Source organism: Cornus florida, unplaced genomic scaffold (assembly GCF_030987335.1).
Source record: "Cornus florida cultivar Cherokee Brave unplaced genomic scaffold, ASM3098733v1 CherokeeBrave_3.0.0_Hap2_Chr11, whole genome shotgun sequence".
NCBI classification, from domain to species: Eukaryota; Viridiplantae; Streptophyta; class Magnoliopsida; order Cornales; family Cornaceae; genus Cornus; species Cornus florida.
In genome coordinates, this window is record NW_026775581.1 from 114,916,244 (window position 1) to 114,932,545 (window position 16,302).

General features: G+C 37.1%; 3 protein-coding genes across 3 annotated transcripts in view; 1 reads left to right on the forward strand and 2 right to left on the reverse strand.

Annotated features, from left to right (window-relative positions):
- Positions 1–1,678, forward strand: part of LOC132285514 (protein transport protein SEC24 C-like) — a 40,113-nt gene extending 38,435 nt beyond the window's left edge. Inside the window, exon 26 of the mRNA XM_059787704.1 lies at positions 1,267–1,678. Coding sequence (XP_059643687.1) covers positions 1,267–1,373 — 107 coding nt within the window. The 3' untranslated portion in view covers positions 1,374–1,678. The remainder of the gene's footprint in view (positions 1–1,266) is intronic.
- Positions 1,679–1,755: 77 nt separating this feature from the next.
- On the reverse strand, positions 1,756–5,967 carry LOC132285515 (pentatricopeptide repeat-containing protein At5g16860). Its single transcript, XM_059787705.1, has 2 exons — positions 3,116–5,967; positions 1,756–2,837 (listed from the first exon to the last, which is right to left on the reverse strand). Exon 1 carries the CDS (start codon positions 5,848–5,850, stop codon positions 3,298–3,300), a length of 2,553 nt encoding a protein of 850 aa, XP_059643688.1. The 5' UTR covers positions 5,851–5,967; the 3' UTR covers positions 1,756–2,837; positions 3,116–3,297.
- Positions 5,968–6,830: 863 nt separating this feature from the next.
- LOC132282351 (dihydropyrimidine dehydrogenase (NADP(+)), chloroplastic) lies at positions 6,831–15,451 on the reverse strand. The gene is made up of 7 exons (XM_059784001.1): positions 14,784–15,451; positions 13,895–14,158; positions 13,611–13,781; positions 9,966–10,078; positions 9,681–9,867; positions 7,303–7,412; positions 6,831–7,197 (listed from the first exon to the last, which is right to left on the reverse strand). Exons 1-7 carry the CDS (start codon positions 15,060–15,062, stop codon positions 7,041–7,043), a joined length of 1,281 nt encoding a protein of 426 aa, XP_059639984.1. The 5' UTR covers positions 15,063–15,451; the 3' UTR covers positions 6,831–7,040.
- Positions 15,452–16,302: the final 851 nt, after the last annotated feature.

Consider the following 16,302-nt stretch of genomic DNA (forward strand, 5'->3'; position numbering starts at 1 on the left):
AGTACATCCTGCGAATAATTATTTTACTTTTGCTAGTATTTTCTTCTGTGTGAGTGATTTGATTGAAGTGACCCATCAGCAGCCATGGCTTGTCAAATCGACAGACCATGATCTTACATCTTCCACACATCTGATTCTAGACCACTTCAGGGTGCCCATAAAGGAAGCAAATTATCCCAAACTTCTTATTTTCATCGGTTATTTTTAATGCTATAATATGGAAGGGTGTTTCAGTAACATCTGATTCTTGACCACTTCAGGGTGCCCATAAAGGAAGCAAATTATCCCAAACTTCTTATTTTCATTGTTTATTTTTAATGCTATAATATGGAAGGGTGTTTCAGTGGAGTATTTGCTTATTTACTAAAGTTTGTGTCAAAGCACACTTAAATGAAAACTGAATGCTAGCGTCTTGTAATGTTTTTTGTCAGTTATCTATACTGCAAGAACCCTACTAATTACTAGACCATTATCTGTATAATTACTAACATTTTCTTTTTTCTTTTTTCATTTTACAATTAATTCTTTGGTTTCTTTGGAGTCATCAAACTGTAAACTATCTTTATCTTCATTAGTTATTTAAAATTAGAGATTATTTTCTATAATTTCCAGGGGTAAATGTGGTTCTTCGAGAAGTTATCAAGTTTACAAGTTCTAGCTAACAAAAGCTTAATTTCAAGAAGGCCTACTTTGTGATACTTTTGGACATGTTTGGGATTTGTACAAAGCCTGTCTAGGCATGTTAGTCTGGATGTGTTGGACATGTTATGGCTTCTGTTGTGTCTGTGCCACTAAGGTGGTGGGAGTAGTATTGCATTGTTTATCCCCCAGTCTAGTGTTTGGAATTTCATTTGATGGTAATATGAGAATTGAAACTGCTACAGCATGATATTCTTGAGATTAAATGCATCTCCTTTTCATACAACCTAATCATATCCTGGACAAATTTGAGTGGTAAATAGATTTTTCTCGGTACAATTGTTTGTATAGTTCAAGCATCAACCCTTAAACAATTGTTCCCAAGGAAGAAAGTCTGTCAGAAAATCTGCATTGCATATTTTTGAATAATTTTGCTTCATATCATGGACAAATTTTGAGTGATAAATTGATTTTTCTCATTCAATCTTCTGTACAAATTTTTATATGCTTCAAGCATCAACCTCAAGTGTCTGTTAGAAAATCTGCATTGCATAATTTTGAATAATTTTGCTTCTGTTTTTTTTCTTTTTTTTTTTTTTTTTTTTTTTTTTTGTTTCCATTTTCCAGGAATGGCATTCTTCTCATATATGGTAGAAGACAAGACTCAGAATGGTGCCTCCTATGTGGAGTTCCTAGTACACATCCATCGGCAGATTCAAAGTAAAATGGCTTGACTATATCCAATATTTCGTTTGATTCACGAGTTTCAGAACCATTTTCGTGGGACAACAGAGATCAAGAAAAATCAGTGTGGCCTGAGTCAGTTATTTTTGGTGGAAACTGGAAAGCAAGGAGTATAATATATTAGAGGTTTGTTAATTGTAGTGTACTCAAGTTATGAGGTCAAGGATGACAATAAAAGATATCTATAGCATGTCTTCTTTCTTGTATCCGTGTCACCCCTTATCTTCTGTAAAATAGACAAACAATGTATAATCAAATTTTTTATGTAAATTTTTGTGATGGGATTTCTCTCTCATTTTACGTACCTTGATATGCCTTAAACCCTAATGGTGCTATAGAAAATCGTAACGTTGGTTGTTTACTATTAGCTGCTTTTTAAAGAATTACACAATCTAACAAAGCTGAGTCCATCAAGAATTCAATCTACAAAGACCTTAGCATTGTACCCCCCAGACCTGATTACAGGGTTCAAAAGTCTATTTATTTCAGTTTCTTTCACAAAACCATCTCCTGTCCAGTTTTTGTCAGACTACAAAATCTTCCTGGGCAGCTTTCCTCTGCCTAATTGCTCCTTGCCGCATACCAAATCTGTATAAGTTGTGAAATACTGAAGAGAAAAACTAGGGAATAATATAAAATAAAAATCAAATACTTCGACATCCACCATTCCTCAATTTATGGGGTCTCCAAGTAGCTGACATAGCATATGAACTTGTTAACTTCATCTTGTTTGTGATGGATCCTTATCACAACTGTTACTACACTTCCCATTTCAGACTTCCTGCCACTCCATCCGAACCCATTTTATACGCCTATTGGACGCTCCCTGGCCAGCACATTCTATTTACAGTGAATTATCCTGCCATACCATCCGAAACCCCTACTTCACGCTCCCATCATATTCTATTACATGGAATTCTTTCTTGCACCATCCATTCTGGTTTGTATCTTTTGCAGTGCATTAGCATCAGTAGCTTCATATAATGCACTACATTTGCTGGCATTGCTGCTGCATTCTGCATGGCGAGCATCAGAGTCGCAACATTTACTCGCTTACTTGTGTGCCTTAACTGGCCTTACCCCAAGCCTCCATGCCTTGACAAACCCAAACTCCTGCATAGGACCATGTCACAACATGCTGATACGGATTGGAGCCCCCAGGGCAGCACTGACCCACTTTGAGAATTAAACCGGAGGCCACGCTACCAAGAGCACTCTCAACCATGTTTAAGGCGTATGTCATGAATCATGACCTCTTAGGAATACACTGAAGTGGATATGAATACAATCTTTTCCCCACAACGCAATCGGTTGTTCAATCCCTGACCCTGCCTCATATTAGGAGATATAATTTCCTCCTTGATCCCTTCCCTTTATCAAAGGAGATAATTTTGTCACACACCCATTGCATCATCCATTTGTGCTGCAGCAACACCACTCTTTCAAATAGTATACTGCATAAAATATAACACACTTCAAAGAAAAATCCTTTAATAATCCAACATGATCCAAATGATGTACAAGAACCATTCGTAAAAAATAATTCAAAATACTCTTTATGGCATTCATGAATGGTGATCTCTATATACCACGAGGAAATAATAGTGAGGCACAACACTATGATTGACCTATTTGCAAAACCTTTGTCAGAAGTAACAGTAAACCACATACCATGAATTTACTCTTAGGAATAACCAATAAAAGGTCTAATTCCATCTGTCATAAACCTTACCTATTGTGACCAGTAAAAAGTCTTCAGCAGAACTTTCTCTTTAATTTTTTGACTACTATGAGCCTCCACTCTTGTATAATTGAAACTGGAACTCTAATTGTTCAGTTTACTACTGCATGGTGATCTCGGTGTGTTTCTTGCAGATAGGCCGATTACTTAGGCAGACTTGCATAATTCCATCTTCACCAATACCCTCCGCAGGAGCAAGATCCATTCTTGAAATGATGGAAGCGACTTGAGTCTCTCAGTATAATTTCATGTTCGATTATCTTGGAAATATAGATCATAGCACTGTGGCAATCACCACAGACGCGCAAATTTTTAGTGATCCTAATGGGCACCCCTGGAGATGACATGAGGATGCCATAGGCAAGAGCCAACTTCTCACTATGTTCAAATAGAAGATCGCCTTTCTCCTCATCATCTACATCATGGAGAGCAAAGCTTGTCTCAGGAACATAGCCAATAGCTTTGATGCGATGAATCAGGTCTGCAAGGAAATCATAAATTTCTTGAGACAAAGGATGAGATCTGTCGCCCACTAAAAAAGTTGCCGTTTCCTTCTTTACTTGGACCCAACTGCAGCCAGGTCTCTTCTTGATCCCCGAATGTTTCATCAAGGATCTGATCCTGGCCACATCCTTCCAACGCCTGGAATTGGCATATATGTTTGAAAGTAGTGTATATGACCCATCATTATCTGACTCCAGCTCTGACAATCGTTTCGAAGCATATTCCCCGAGTTCCACATTTGTATGGGTCCTGCAAGCACTTAGCAATGCCACCCAAGCTACTGGGCTTGGTTCCATGGGCATGCTTTCAATGAGTTCCATGGCTTCATTCAAGCGACCAGCACGGCCCAAGAGATCCACCATGCAAGCATAATGTTCCACCTCTGGAACAACCCCAAACTCCCTTGTCATGCTGTTAAAGTAATCAATTCCCTGATCAACCAGTCCTGAGTGACTACAAGCATAGAGCACGACAACAAAGGTTACACTGTCGGGCACCAGACCTACCATCCTCATCTCATTAAAAAGCTGGAGAGCTTCTTCACCACGACCGTGCATGCCGTATCCTGTCAATAGGGATGTCCAAGAGACTTCATTCCTACGATACATGTTATCAAACACAATTCGAGCTGCATCAATATCTCCAGATTTGGCATACATGTCTATGAGGCAGTTGGACTGGAACAGCATCGGAGACTCATGGCGATTGCGTAATATATAAGCATGAATTTGTCTGCCGAGCCTTAGTGCACCCAGACGAGCACAAGCCATCAGAACACAAGATATGGTAAACGCATTTGGCATTACATTGTTACATGGTTTTAGCATCTGAGAGAAAAGCTCTAATGCATCATTTGCTTCCCCATGCTGAGCATACCCACCTATCATGGCAGTCCAAGTCACCACATTCCTATCTTTTTTCGCTATTGAATTAAACATAGTGCGAGCTGATTTGGAACTTTTACACTTAGAATACATGTCAATCAGACCATTGATCACCATAAGATCATCCCCAGGATTGCGCTCCGCTAAATTCAGTATCCATTTGATAGCGTAAGAATGAATCTCCTTACCCTGAAGGAGTGCTCCCACAGAAGCACAACCTGAGAGAAGGGACACGAGCGTAACAACATTTGGCTCTGACCCACAAAGCTGCATATCCCGAAACACATTGAGTGCTTCATAGCCATTGCCCCTCTGAGCATACCCTGCAATCACAGCACTCCACGTCACTACATTCAACTCAACGTTCTCCTCCCGCATTTTCTGAAACAAGCTGAGCGCATCATCGCATCTACCAATTTGAGAATACCCAGTAACCATAGCGTTCCAAGAAACCACATCCTTGTTTTCCATACGTTCAAAAACCTTGCTCGCTACATCCATCAATCCACACTTTGCATACATGTCCACTATAGCATTATCCACGAACAAGTTCTCGACTAGGCCACGCCGAATTGCATAACCATGAACCTGCTTGCCTTGCAACCACGTCCCAACTGAAGCACAAGCCGGAAGGATATTAACAAGGCTAACAGCATCCGGACGTAGCTCATTATCACCCTTGGCCGTCATCCCATTAAACATCTTCAGCGCCATTCTCCGGTCACAACTCTGCACGTAAGCAGCCACAATTGAGTTCCACGAAACCACGTCATCAATCCCTCGTTGAAGCAATTCATCAAACATCTGGCGCGCATCATCCAAACTACCACACCGACCATACATGGCAATAACAGCATTGCAAACAAAGGCATTGGACTCAAACCCATCAACGCAAACTGCGGCGTGAACGGAAGACCCTCTCCGGAACGAAGGAAGCTCACCACAAGCTTTGAGAACGAAGGGGAAAGTGTAGCCATCGGGCCTCCAACCGAGTCTCTGCATCCGACGATAAAGATGGAGCACGTCATTGAGAAACCCAAGACGCACACTGCGGCGTATGAGGGTGTTCCACCAGAACACGGTGTAGGAACAAGGAGGAATGCGTTCGAGAACGGTGAGAGCGTGCGACGGCGCGTCGCAGGCAATGTACATGGACACGACATCGATAGCCATCGCGAGGTCTCCGGCGAGGCCTCGTACTAGAATATGGTGGTGGATTCGCTTGGCGTCGGCGAGGGACTTGCATTGTTTCAATACTGTTGCTGCTGTAGAGAAAAAGAGGTTGAGTACAGGTGGTGATTGGGTTGGTTTTGAACAAGGCAGAGAGGAGAAGAGCATAGTACTGACACACACTCACACTACCATATCATGGTCAGTTAAGGTTGTTGCTTGGATACTGTTAAATATTGGGAACAATTTCGCTTCTTCGGTCACAAGGACCAATAATAACAACAAAATCTTACGTTTATGGTTCCTTCAATGTAAATATTTTCCTCCAAAAATATAAAAAAAAATTAGGTTATTATTATTATTATTATTATTATTTTCAAGGTTTAGGTGGAGCTTATGTAAAATAACATATGAAAAATTGATTGAATCAGTTATTTTTATTAGATTTTAATATTTTTTTTGGTAAATATTTTATGACAATCAAAAATTAAAAATATTTTAAGCTCAAACAAACAGGAGCACCAGATTGAAAGTGATTGGAGGGGTTTTCTGACTTATTAAAATATTAAAAATGATTGGTAACAATTTTTTTTCTTCAGTTTTTTCATTTGTATTGAAATAGATTCAAGTAACTTTGAAATTGAAGTTGGATGCTCCAATTCCAAATTTAATGTTTGAATTTCACATACTAATATGGTTTGGAACTTTGGAACATTAAGATAGAACCACATATTTCAAATTCCAAAACCAACTTAACACGAAGTTACACTTTTTTCAGTTTTAATATTTGATTGCAACAGTTTTTTATGATGATTTTTCACTGATTTTTTTTTTTTTTTTTCGATTTTCTTTTTCCCCAGTCTTGTAACTATTTTGAAACAAGATGTAGGAATTACGCCAAAGAAGAGAGAGAGGGTTATTGGATTTCTTAAATGTAAAAATTAAACCCCCGTTTTAAAATTAATTTCTTTCTTTCCGAAACTGATTTTTTTAACAAGCTCATATAGATAATGAAATTGTTATAAAGCTTTCGCAGGAAATTAATTGTTACTTGAAGCAGCAATGAATGGTTCAAACCATTACCACCACAACGAAATCAAATTCACCATAAAAAAAACAGTTCATCCCTGATCTGGTATAAAGCCTCATTACGCCATGAAATCCTAAACTGTTCTTCATTCATTATTACCAGAACAAGCCTCACAAAAGTGAGTCCATCCAACAATTCAATCTACAAGGACTTCAACCCTGCACCCAAATTTGAAGGAAAGAAGACTCTATCCTAGACCCGAATACAGAGTTCGAAAGCCAAATTTATTTTCAATAATAAAAGGAAAAATGCTTATTGCAATACAACGTCAGTTAGAAACCATGCTTTCAGTTTCTTTCACAAAGCCATCTCCTGTCCAGTCTTTGTCAGACTGCAATCCTTTCCTGGCAGCTTTCCTCTGCCAGATCGCTTCTTGCTGCCTTTGTACCAAATCTGTGTGAGTTGTGAAGTACGGAAGAGAAATCCTGGGGATCAAAATAGAATAAAATCAAATACTTCGATCCAGCAATCCTCAATTGGTTTATAATTTCCATGGTAAGAAGCTACTACTAAAATAAAGTGTAAAATACCCTCTGAAATCTTCTATTGATGAAAAATTGTGCATTTTCATGAAATCCTTCAGCTCAGAGCATAGTTTCTTCACGAGACCATAACCATGCATCATAACACCTGTGCAGACCTGCAAGAAAAATCGATGACATTATATACTTGGAAGAGAACAAAGAAATTTTAAGTTAAGATACCATCTTTTCTATTATGATAATCAAAAAGAGATCATAACAAATTTAAATATCATTAAAAATAAATAGTGATTTTGGACGTGCATGAAAACTTTATCATTACATTGTGCTTCCGAGATTATACTATTAGGTACACTCCTGTGGAAATTTTATCTGGTAAATTCATTAAATTTTGTTGTCACGGTCATGGCTTTGGCTTCTCCCTTGTGACAATTTCTTCAGCTAGCACTTTATAAGAAATTATCTCCTTGCCAAAGGTAACAACAGAGTTTCCTACCCAAAGAAAGTAAGGTAATTGCCTAGTCCACCACCCCAGCTATATACAGTGTGTCAAATGCCTACAAAATCCTCATCCACAACCATAGGCTCATCATCTTCGCCATTATATAAAAAATAGTCGGAGAGAAGAAATTTTAACTTTGTGTTACACATATTTTGTCTGGCAGTAATTATGCCACTCAAAAATCCTTTGACATGTTCCAAACTATAAAATGGCAGTACAAACATAACGGGATCTTACACAGAAATAACAAATTATCATGTCCAACCTTTACTATTATTTTGCCTTGTTCAGAACTTCAGACCTGTCCAGAACCTAGGTACTGATCAAACCTAAGGTCAGTTTACAGGCTTAGACTGTGGGGAACAGCTGCACGGCAAAGAAATTGAAGAGCAATGAAAAATGGAAAAAGAATAATTATAGTCAGGGTCACTTAAGATGCTAGCATTAAACAGTCAGCTAGGTCTTAAGACTCTGAACTGTGACCAAGCTCAGGTGAGAAAGGGGAAAAAAAGAAGATAGAGACGTACCATCCAATCCTTGTCTTTTTAAGTCGGACTAACTTAAAGGCCAAATCTTTAACATGAATAGTCTGTCCAAACCTTTTCCTTTTTTGGTCAAACCTAGTTGCCCTACCAAAAGTTACTTTCATATATAAATACTGATGTGTCGCCAAGATATGATTATTCAACACTCGGCCCATGTTACAAGTCATTATTTGGAAATGGATCCAGAAAATGTGAAAACAACTGGAGCCTGATTTTTTTATAATTCCATGTAAGATACCACGCCATGCTACATGGAAAAAGGAAATAGAGAGGGGGTTGGGGGGGCGGGGGGTGGGGAAGAGGAGGAGAGGGAGGCATCTATATTTAGCACCAAAGGTTGAGTAGATGTAATCAAATGCATTAAATTGCAAGTTTGTATGTATGCTACTTAGGCTGTAAAGGTCGAGCAATTTGTATACTTCTCTTATAGCATTATTTCCTGTTCTTATAAATACGTAGAAGGCAAGCATGTCTCTAGCACAACATATTATTTCATTTAATGAATTATTAATTATTTTAATGAAAAAATTACTTGCAGAAACAGTTCTCTGCCATGTCACAAGGTACACGATAGAACTTGTTAAATTAAAAACAACAGGTCTAGTGAATAAGCTCAAAACATAATCAAAGTAAAAAGCTTTTTTATACACCTATAACTGAAAACCAATCACGCAATTTCTATTTATCCATCATCATCATCAGTCTTAACCTTTTGAAAGCCTATGAAGAAGCAAAACCATTAATTCATCTCCTTGCTAACACTAACTAATAGCAGAAACAAGGCAAGGCAGCAGAAACATAAAGAGTTACCCTATAGAAGAGAAATCTGTTAAGATTCCAAAGAATTCATTTAAAAAATTTTAGAAAGAAAAATTCTAATGCATATTTGTCTATAGGATATCACATGTGGGTGTAACATCACATCATGATGTCAAGTTTGAGGGTTTTTTTTTTTTTTTTTTGCCCTCTTTTGCCATCTCGCTCATCGCATGGTTACTCTATGGTGCCTATTTGAATTTCTAACCACAAATATATTGTGGCAACTGAGTAATTTTTGTATAGAGAAAAGCCATGAAACTTTGAAGAACACGAATTAGATATTTTAACAAAAGCTTACAGAGTGAAATTATTTCATTCATCCATGTCATGTTTTATACATTCAAGTGCAACAAATAAATGACTGTATGTTTGGTAATTGGTTTACTGAAATCCAAAGCATGTATATAAGTGATTGAGATTTGTGGAAAAACAAAAAACGAAACCATGCAAATATACAATGCAAGTCCTAAATGAAGCTGAGATTCATAAGTTAAACATGAATCTGACGAGAAGGTATCTTATAAATTAATGGTAATAGAACAGTCATAAACTGTACCAACCTGAACTGTATTTGCTCCGAGAAGGATAAATTCAGCACCATCACCTCCTGTCTCAACACCTCCAATACCAGAAAGAGAGTAGTCCTTATCATTAAATTCTGACTTCATCATTTGCGCAATACTCATCACTTTACCAAGTGCAATAGGATGGACTGCCTTGCATGAATAGCCCCCAGGAGTTGAGTATCTGATATTAAATTTTAGGAAATAAATTTTTCTAAGATTAATATATCACCCAAATAATAATAATAAATAAAAATGTACTACCAAATGAGAAACACTAACCCTTCAACACAGGGCTCCGGACGTAAGGATTTGAGATTGATCCCCATGACACTCATGATTGTGTTAATAGCAGCTATTCCCTCACATCCTGATCTCAGGGACACTCTAGCTGGCTATAACAAAAGAAAAATTGATATTATTTATGAGTAAGAAAAGAAATTAAAACATATTTGTACATGACACTGAGAGATACACATTTTGTAATGCATTTATTTAGAGAGAGAGCAAAGAAGATAAGGGAGAACTGTGCTTAATAGTATGTACTTAGTTGTTTCATGCTTGGTGCATTCTAGGAAGGAATTTCATCAACCAGATGCACGTTAAACTCCAGAGAATGAGGAACTAACTCTGAGGGGTTGATGCTGAAGCTTCACACCCCCAGTTCATAAAACAGATCTAAATCAAAGTGAATTGAGAAAAAAACAATTATAATGATCAGTTAGGTAATTGAGAAGTGTAGTGAAATGATGGCAAACATTTTATATCTTTCTTTTTCTTTTCTTTTTTCCTAGTTGATACGTAATCAAAATCTTTGAAGAATCTAGATTATTGATAAGTTGAACCGGTGCAAACGGATCATTCAATCGGTGCATATGGTCGCTGGAAGTTCAACTGGTGCAAGTGGATAAGTTCCAGTGGTGCAAGTCCACTCTGGTTTTTCAATACAATTTTGACAAAACTCATTTAGACGGGTGAAAGTGCTTACAATTTTGGCTCCTTGGTAATCCAGTAGCAAGTTCACTTCCAACTAAAAATATATCGAATTAAACTACGAATTGAGTTTGGAAACATTCAACATTTATTAATCATCACACCATGGTCAGGGTTGGTCCAGACTACCTCATAGTTGTTAAAGGCGCCGAAGGCGCGCGCCTGAGGCGCAAGGCGCCTCCAGGCGCCACCCTGGCGCCTTGAAAGGCTTAAGGCGACTCTGTTGTAGTAGGCGAGCGCCTCTAAGAGAAAGGCGCAAGGTTACAGGCGCGCTAAAGGCGCGCCTGCTTGAAAAATAGTTTTTTTTAAATTATTTTGTTATTATTTTGGATGTGTATGGTTTATTATTTGTTTATTCTTAGTTTTTATTTGTTTATTACAAAACCTATACAAGACTTACAAGTTACAAAACAAAAAAAAAAGAAAAAGAAAAGAGAACCAAAAAGCGAAGAAAGAAGAGACGGAGAAGTACAAGACAAGAGTGAAGAGCCTGATCTGCGAAGCCTGGACTGAGACTCTCGGATCTGCGTCTGCAGGTAAGTTCTCCTTCCCTCTCTTCTTCTTCTCTCCTTCTTGCTTCTTCTCTTCTCAGATCTGCCGGAGGCCCGGATCTCTCAGATTTTTTTTTTTTTTTTTTTTCTCTATTCTTCTTCTTCTTTTCTTCAGTTCTTCTTCTTCTCTCGGCTCTCAGCCTCTCTCGGCTCTTGCTCTTCTTTTATTCTTTTATTTATTTATTTATTTATCTCTATTTTTTAATTTTTTAATTTTATTCTTCTTCTTCTCTCGCCTCTCTCGGCTCTTCTTTTGTTTTCTTATTTTTTTATTTTATTTTTCTCTATTCTTCTTCTCTCAGCTCTCTCTGCTCTACTTTTATTTTTTTATTTTTTATTTATTTATTCTGGTCCTCTGTTTTTTTTATTTTTATTTTTATGCTTGTCTAGAATAGTGCCTTGCATGTGTTTGAACTTTGATGATCAATCTGTTTCTGTTTTTATGCTTGTCTCTGTTTTTATATTCTTTGTTTTACAGTAATTAATTAATCCAAACAGTTTTATTGTGATAGTCCAGAAATGTCTATTCTTTTTAATTGTTTGACACTGATAAAAAAAAGTCATTGAGTGAGTTTGTGCATTTCTGTAATCTTGTATTAGGTTGCACGTTTTCCTTAATTAGTCTTTTCTACACGCTGACACACGCATATATATAATAAACACACACACCCATATATATATATATATATCTTCTATATAAAAATTATAATTCTGTCAAACCTTGACGGCAAATTTTACAATTTGCTTCAATTTAAATGCACAATCCACCTTTTAAATAATGTTTTAGTGTGAAAAATTATAATTTTGAATGTTGAATTTATTGGGTGGGTTTTATTTTTATTTTTTTTCAACGTGCGCCTCGCTTCAGTCGGGCGCGCGCCTCGCCTTGCGCCTCAGGCTCCAGGAGGCATTTGTGCTTTTGTGCGCCTTGAGCCTTTAACAACTATGGACTACCTAAGTCACCGTCAATAATGTGAAAGGCATTTTCTTTTTATTTCTGCTTAAAAAAAGAAAAGGCAAGACATCCTTTTTGTCGTTTAAATGAAATATCGACTCGTTCCCCAACATATTTCATTTACTTCTTCACTGGTTCCCCAACATATGTATGTCCATCAAACATAATATATAATTAACAATTTCATGTTTTTCCTCTGAAACAATCCCATAATTGAGCACCACACAAAATTTTGCACATAATTTCTTTCCATGATAGGAATTCTGTTTATGTAGAGAGAACTCATACACCATCCCCTGTCCCGCCCCGTTAATAACGGATATGAGAACAACTTTTATACTGTTAGGGCGGGCATGAATACAAATTTTGTAACCATCACGGGTCACGGGGCAGGTAAGGGTTCTTATACATACCCGCCCGCTAAGCACATAACTATATTTAATATATATATATATATATATAATATTAATAACTTGTTTTACCGCCTTACCCAGTTACCCATTTCTTACAACCCTAATTTCTTAAGCCTTATGTGTGAACTGAGTGGTGCATCAAGGGAAGACAGAGAGAGTCAAAACTCAAAAACCAAACCATCGACCTCAATCCCTCTCTCCCTCACCAGTCTCTGTTTCTCTTTCTCAGGTAGATCCACGCACTCACGCAGGTAGATTTATTCTTCTTCAGTTCTTCTTCTCCCTTTTTTATACTTACATATATATATATATATATATATATATATATTATATATCTCTTATTTTGTAATTTATTTGATCTATTTTTTTCAAGCATAAGGATTGATCTATTCTTCGTCTAAGCCAAGAAACTTGTGAAAAAAAATTGTTAGTGGGGCGGGCACGGGGCACAATATTTCCCAACGGGGTGGGGATGGATATGAAAATTCAACCCGTCGCAGGGCATGGGGCGGGCATGGACTTGCCAAAAATTAAACAGGGTGGGGCGGGATTTAGGGAAACCCACTCCAAACCCGCCCCGTTGCCATCCCTACCCTATGCCTATACAAGTATCAAGAGAATTCTTAAAACGTGGATCATTTAAAAAGGTGTTTTACCTTTTCCTTTTAAAACTCTTGAACTTGTACATAAAACAAAAATTAAAAAAGAAGTCTTAAAGTGATTAGTAGGTTGATAAAGATAAGGTTAAGTTGATTGTCTACAACCAACAGTACTGAAGATTACCATATGGTTTATGAATGGGGTACAATATCTGCATGATGTTTTTAATAACATTATTGAGACCCCTTTTTACATTAATGATAGTTCTCTTTGACCATTCCACATCCCTACTCATGTCACCATGTTATATGACGAACAAACAAGCATTCCCATGTATCATATATAATGTACTACCTTTTTCTTGAAATTATGAATGTTAATTGAAACTAGTTCAAGATAAATGAAAGAAAAAAACCTGTGTAATGTCAGTGATGTTTGGAGTCATCTTTGCCCACACTGGAACAGTGGCTTTCGCATTGATCCATCCAGAAACCTCCTCCAACAATGCACAATCTTGCCCAACTGCAGCACCCATTTTACGCTCTGGCATACCATGAGGACATGAGAAGTTGATTTCAATGGCATCCTAAACAGAAAATTCAGCGTTGTTAGATGATGAATGCTCCATTTCTTAAATAGAAAATTTAGTTGTTGAAAATAGTGATCATTACTCAGGTAATAAGAAAAATGATTGCTTACAACTCCAGTTTGCTCCACTCGGTCAATAAGCTCCTCCCAGGCACCTTTGTCATACTCCTCCATGATTGAAGCAATAAGTATCCTATTTGGATACTCTTCTTTCAATTGCTTGAACTCTTTCAACATGGTTTCAAGAGGCCGGTCACTTATGAGTTCAATATTTTCCCAGCCAATAATCTGTCCTTTGGCTGAGCCATTTCCATCTGCCCGTAAGCGAGCATATCGAGGAGTTACATTTACAACCTTTGCAGCATCCAATGAAACCTAACAAAATAATAGTACAAGATCAAACACTAAACTTTCAACAGCAATGTCAATATAACAAGTAATGTAGTATGTGTATCTGATTTATTTAACGGAAATTTTTTTTTCCATTACTAATTCAACAAGAAACAGAACACATGTCCTGTTGACAAAAGGAACAGCAATGAATTTCTGGTGCAATCTTGATAGCCCTAAAAATGCTACCAAAATTTCGGCATCGGCTTGTCGTGCCTCCTTCAAAAGAAGGACAATAAGATAATGAATTGTATGAGAATATAAAGCCCTGATCGGCAATGCAACACAAAAACTACATCTCTGACCCACTCTGTTTAGGTCATATTTTCTTTCAAACACAGGCTATCAAACCCTTTTACAATAATGCCCCAACCCAAGTCCTCCAAACGAAATGTATATATCTATCTTCCTAGACCTAATTTTGTTCCATTTTTAGGGTGTTTCAGTGTCCCCACCTCATTAAGGGGCGGGAAAGTTTCATCTTATTTTTTATACCAAAATTGTCAAGACATTACTGCACTTTCAAGCTTGTACTATATAGTAATAATACTCAACCGAGTCAACTCAACACAATCGAAAATGATGGTTTAAGATAAAATAGGAATCATACTGTTTTGGCAATGACAGCACCCCAACCTTCATCGAAAGCCCTCTTCATGACCGTATAATTGGTCCCCGGAGGACCCGACCCGATGACAAACGGATTGGGCATTTGGAGACCATTGACGGTCACACTAAGATCGGGCTCTGATCGACTCTCCCCCGAAGCAGAAACCTTCAACACTCCAACTCTGCTACCACACCGACGACCAAAACTCTGCCGTCTTCGTGGATACTCAACCGCGGAGGTTTTGGCTCCGATGATCTGACTGAAGCTGAGCGACGCCATGGCCGTATTCAAGATCTATAATTGGTACCGTGTGAAGAAGATGAAGATAATGGAATTGATGAGTAATTTGGAATCAAGATGGTGAATATAAAATTGAGGTTAGGGATTGAAGAGACAGGGGAATCTTCTTATCTGTCTTTTGCATTTGATTGTAGATGACTCACTCCTCTCCTCTATCATTCAACGTTTTGAATTAAATACATGTATATATATATATATGTATATATTCAAACACATGTAATAAAATATAGAGATCGCGTGTGGATGATGCAAATAAAATGGATTGTATCGAAGGAGATAAAAAGACAATAGAGTCGTGGTTTGATTTGACAAATTTATAATGTTTGAATGCTGTGGTGGTACAGAAACTTCCTACGAATTCTCAGCAAGGTGTGACGTGTATTATTCAGTTTAACTTGGGGGATCCGTGAGGGACTCTGTAGTCCGGTTCCGCAGCGTGCTATACAAATTTAGAGTAACGTATTGAAACACGTATTAAATTTATATTATTAATTTCTTTCCATATTAATGAAGTATGATTAAATTGACTTTATTATTGTTATTTTATAATGAAAAAGAAAAAAAGAAATGAAAAAATTAAACTCTTGCAATTACCATTGAAGATACTCCAATTCCCTGCATTTCATTTTAATGAAAAAAATTAAACATGAAATTTTGATAAAGAAAGTCAAATTTTAGTATTTCAAGGTATACAAAAAAGTATTAATTTATTGGATTATCGAATTTTCTATATCTATTAAACTAACATTTAACTCTTTTTACATTAAAAAAATAAAATAAAACATAAAAGAAGAGAAAATTGAGCTCCTTGTGAAATATCTAAGTTTTGGTCTTCTCTTGGTTTAGCATGCTTAGCATTTTAGAATGCTAAACCAAAAAGTCTGCCCACCCAATCCAGCTTTGACCTTTCCTTATTGTTTGCATTTTAGGGGCCCAAAAAAAAGCTAAGTTTACTAATCCACATTTATGGCCAAAAAGTTTGTTCTGCCTTTTCTTTTTGCCTTCTAATTCAAATTGTACAACCTGTCTTGCAGGGTCCACCTTTTAAACCAAAAGTCAAAGCTTTTCATGGCTTACTATGCCCATATCCTGGTGAATTAAAAAAAAAAAAAAAAAAAAATGCAGGTACTTCAGAACACCACTATCACTGTTACTTCCCTGCAGGTACACTCGGACTCAGGGGTGCATAAAAAAATCGTGAAATTGAATCAAAACGGAC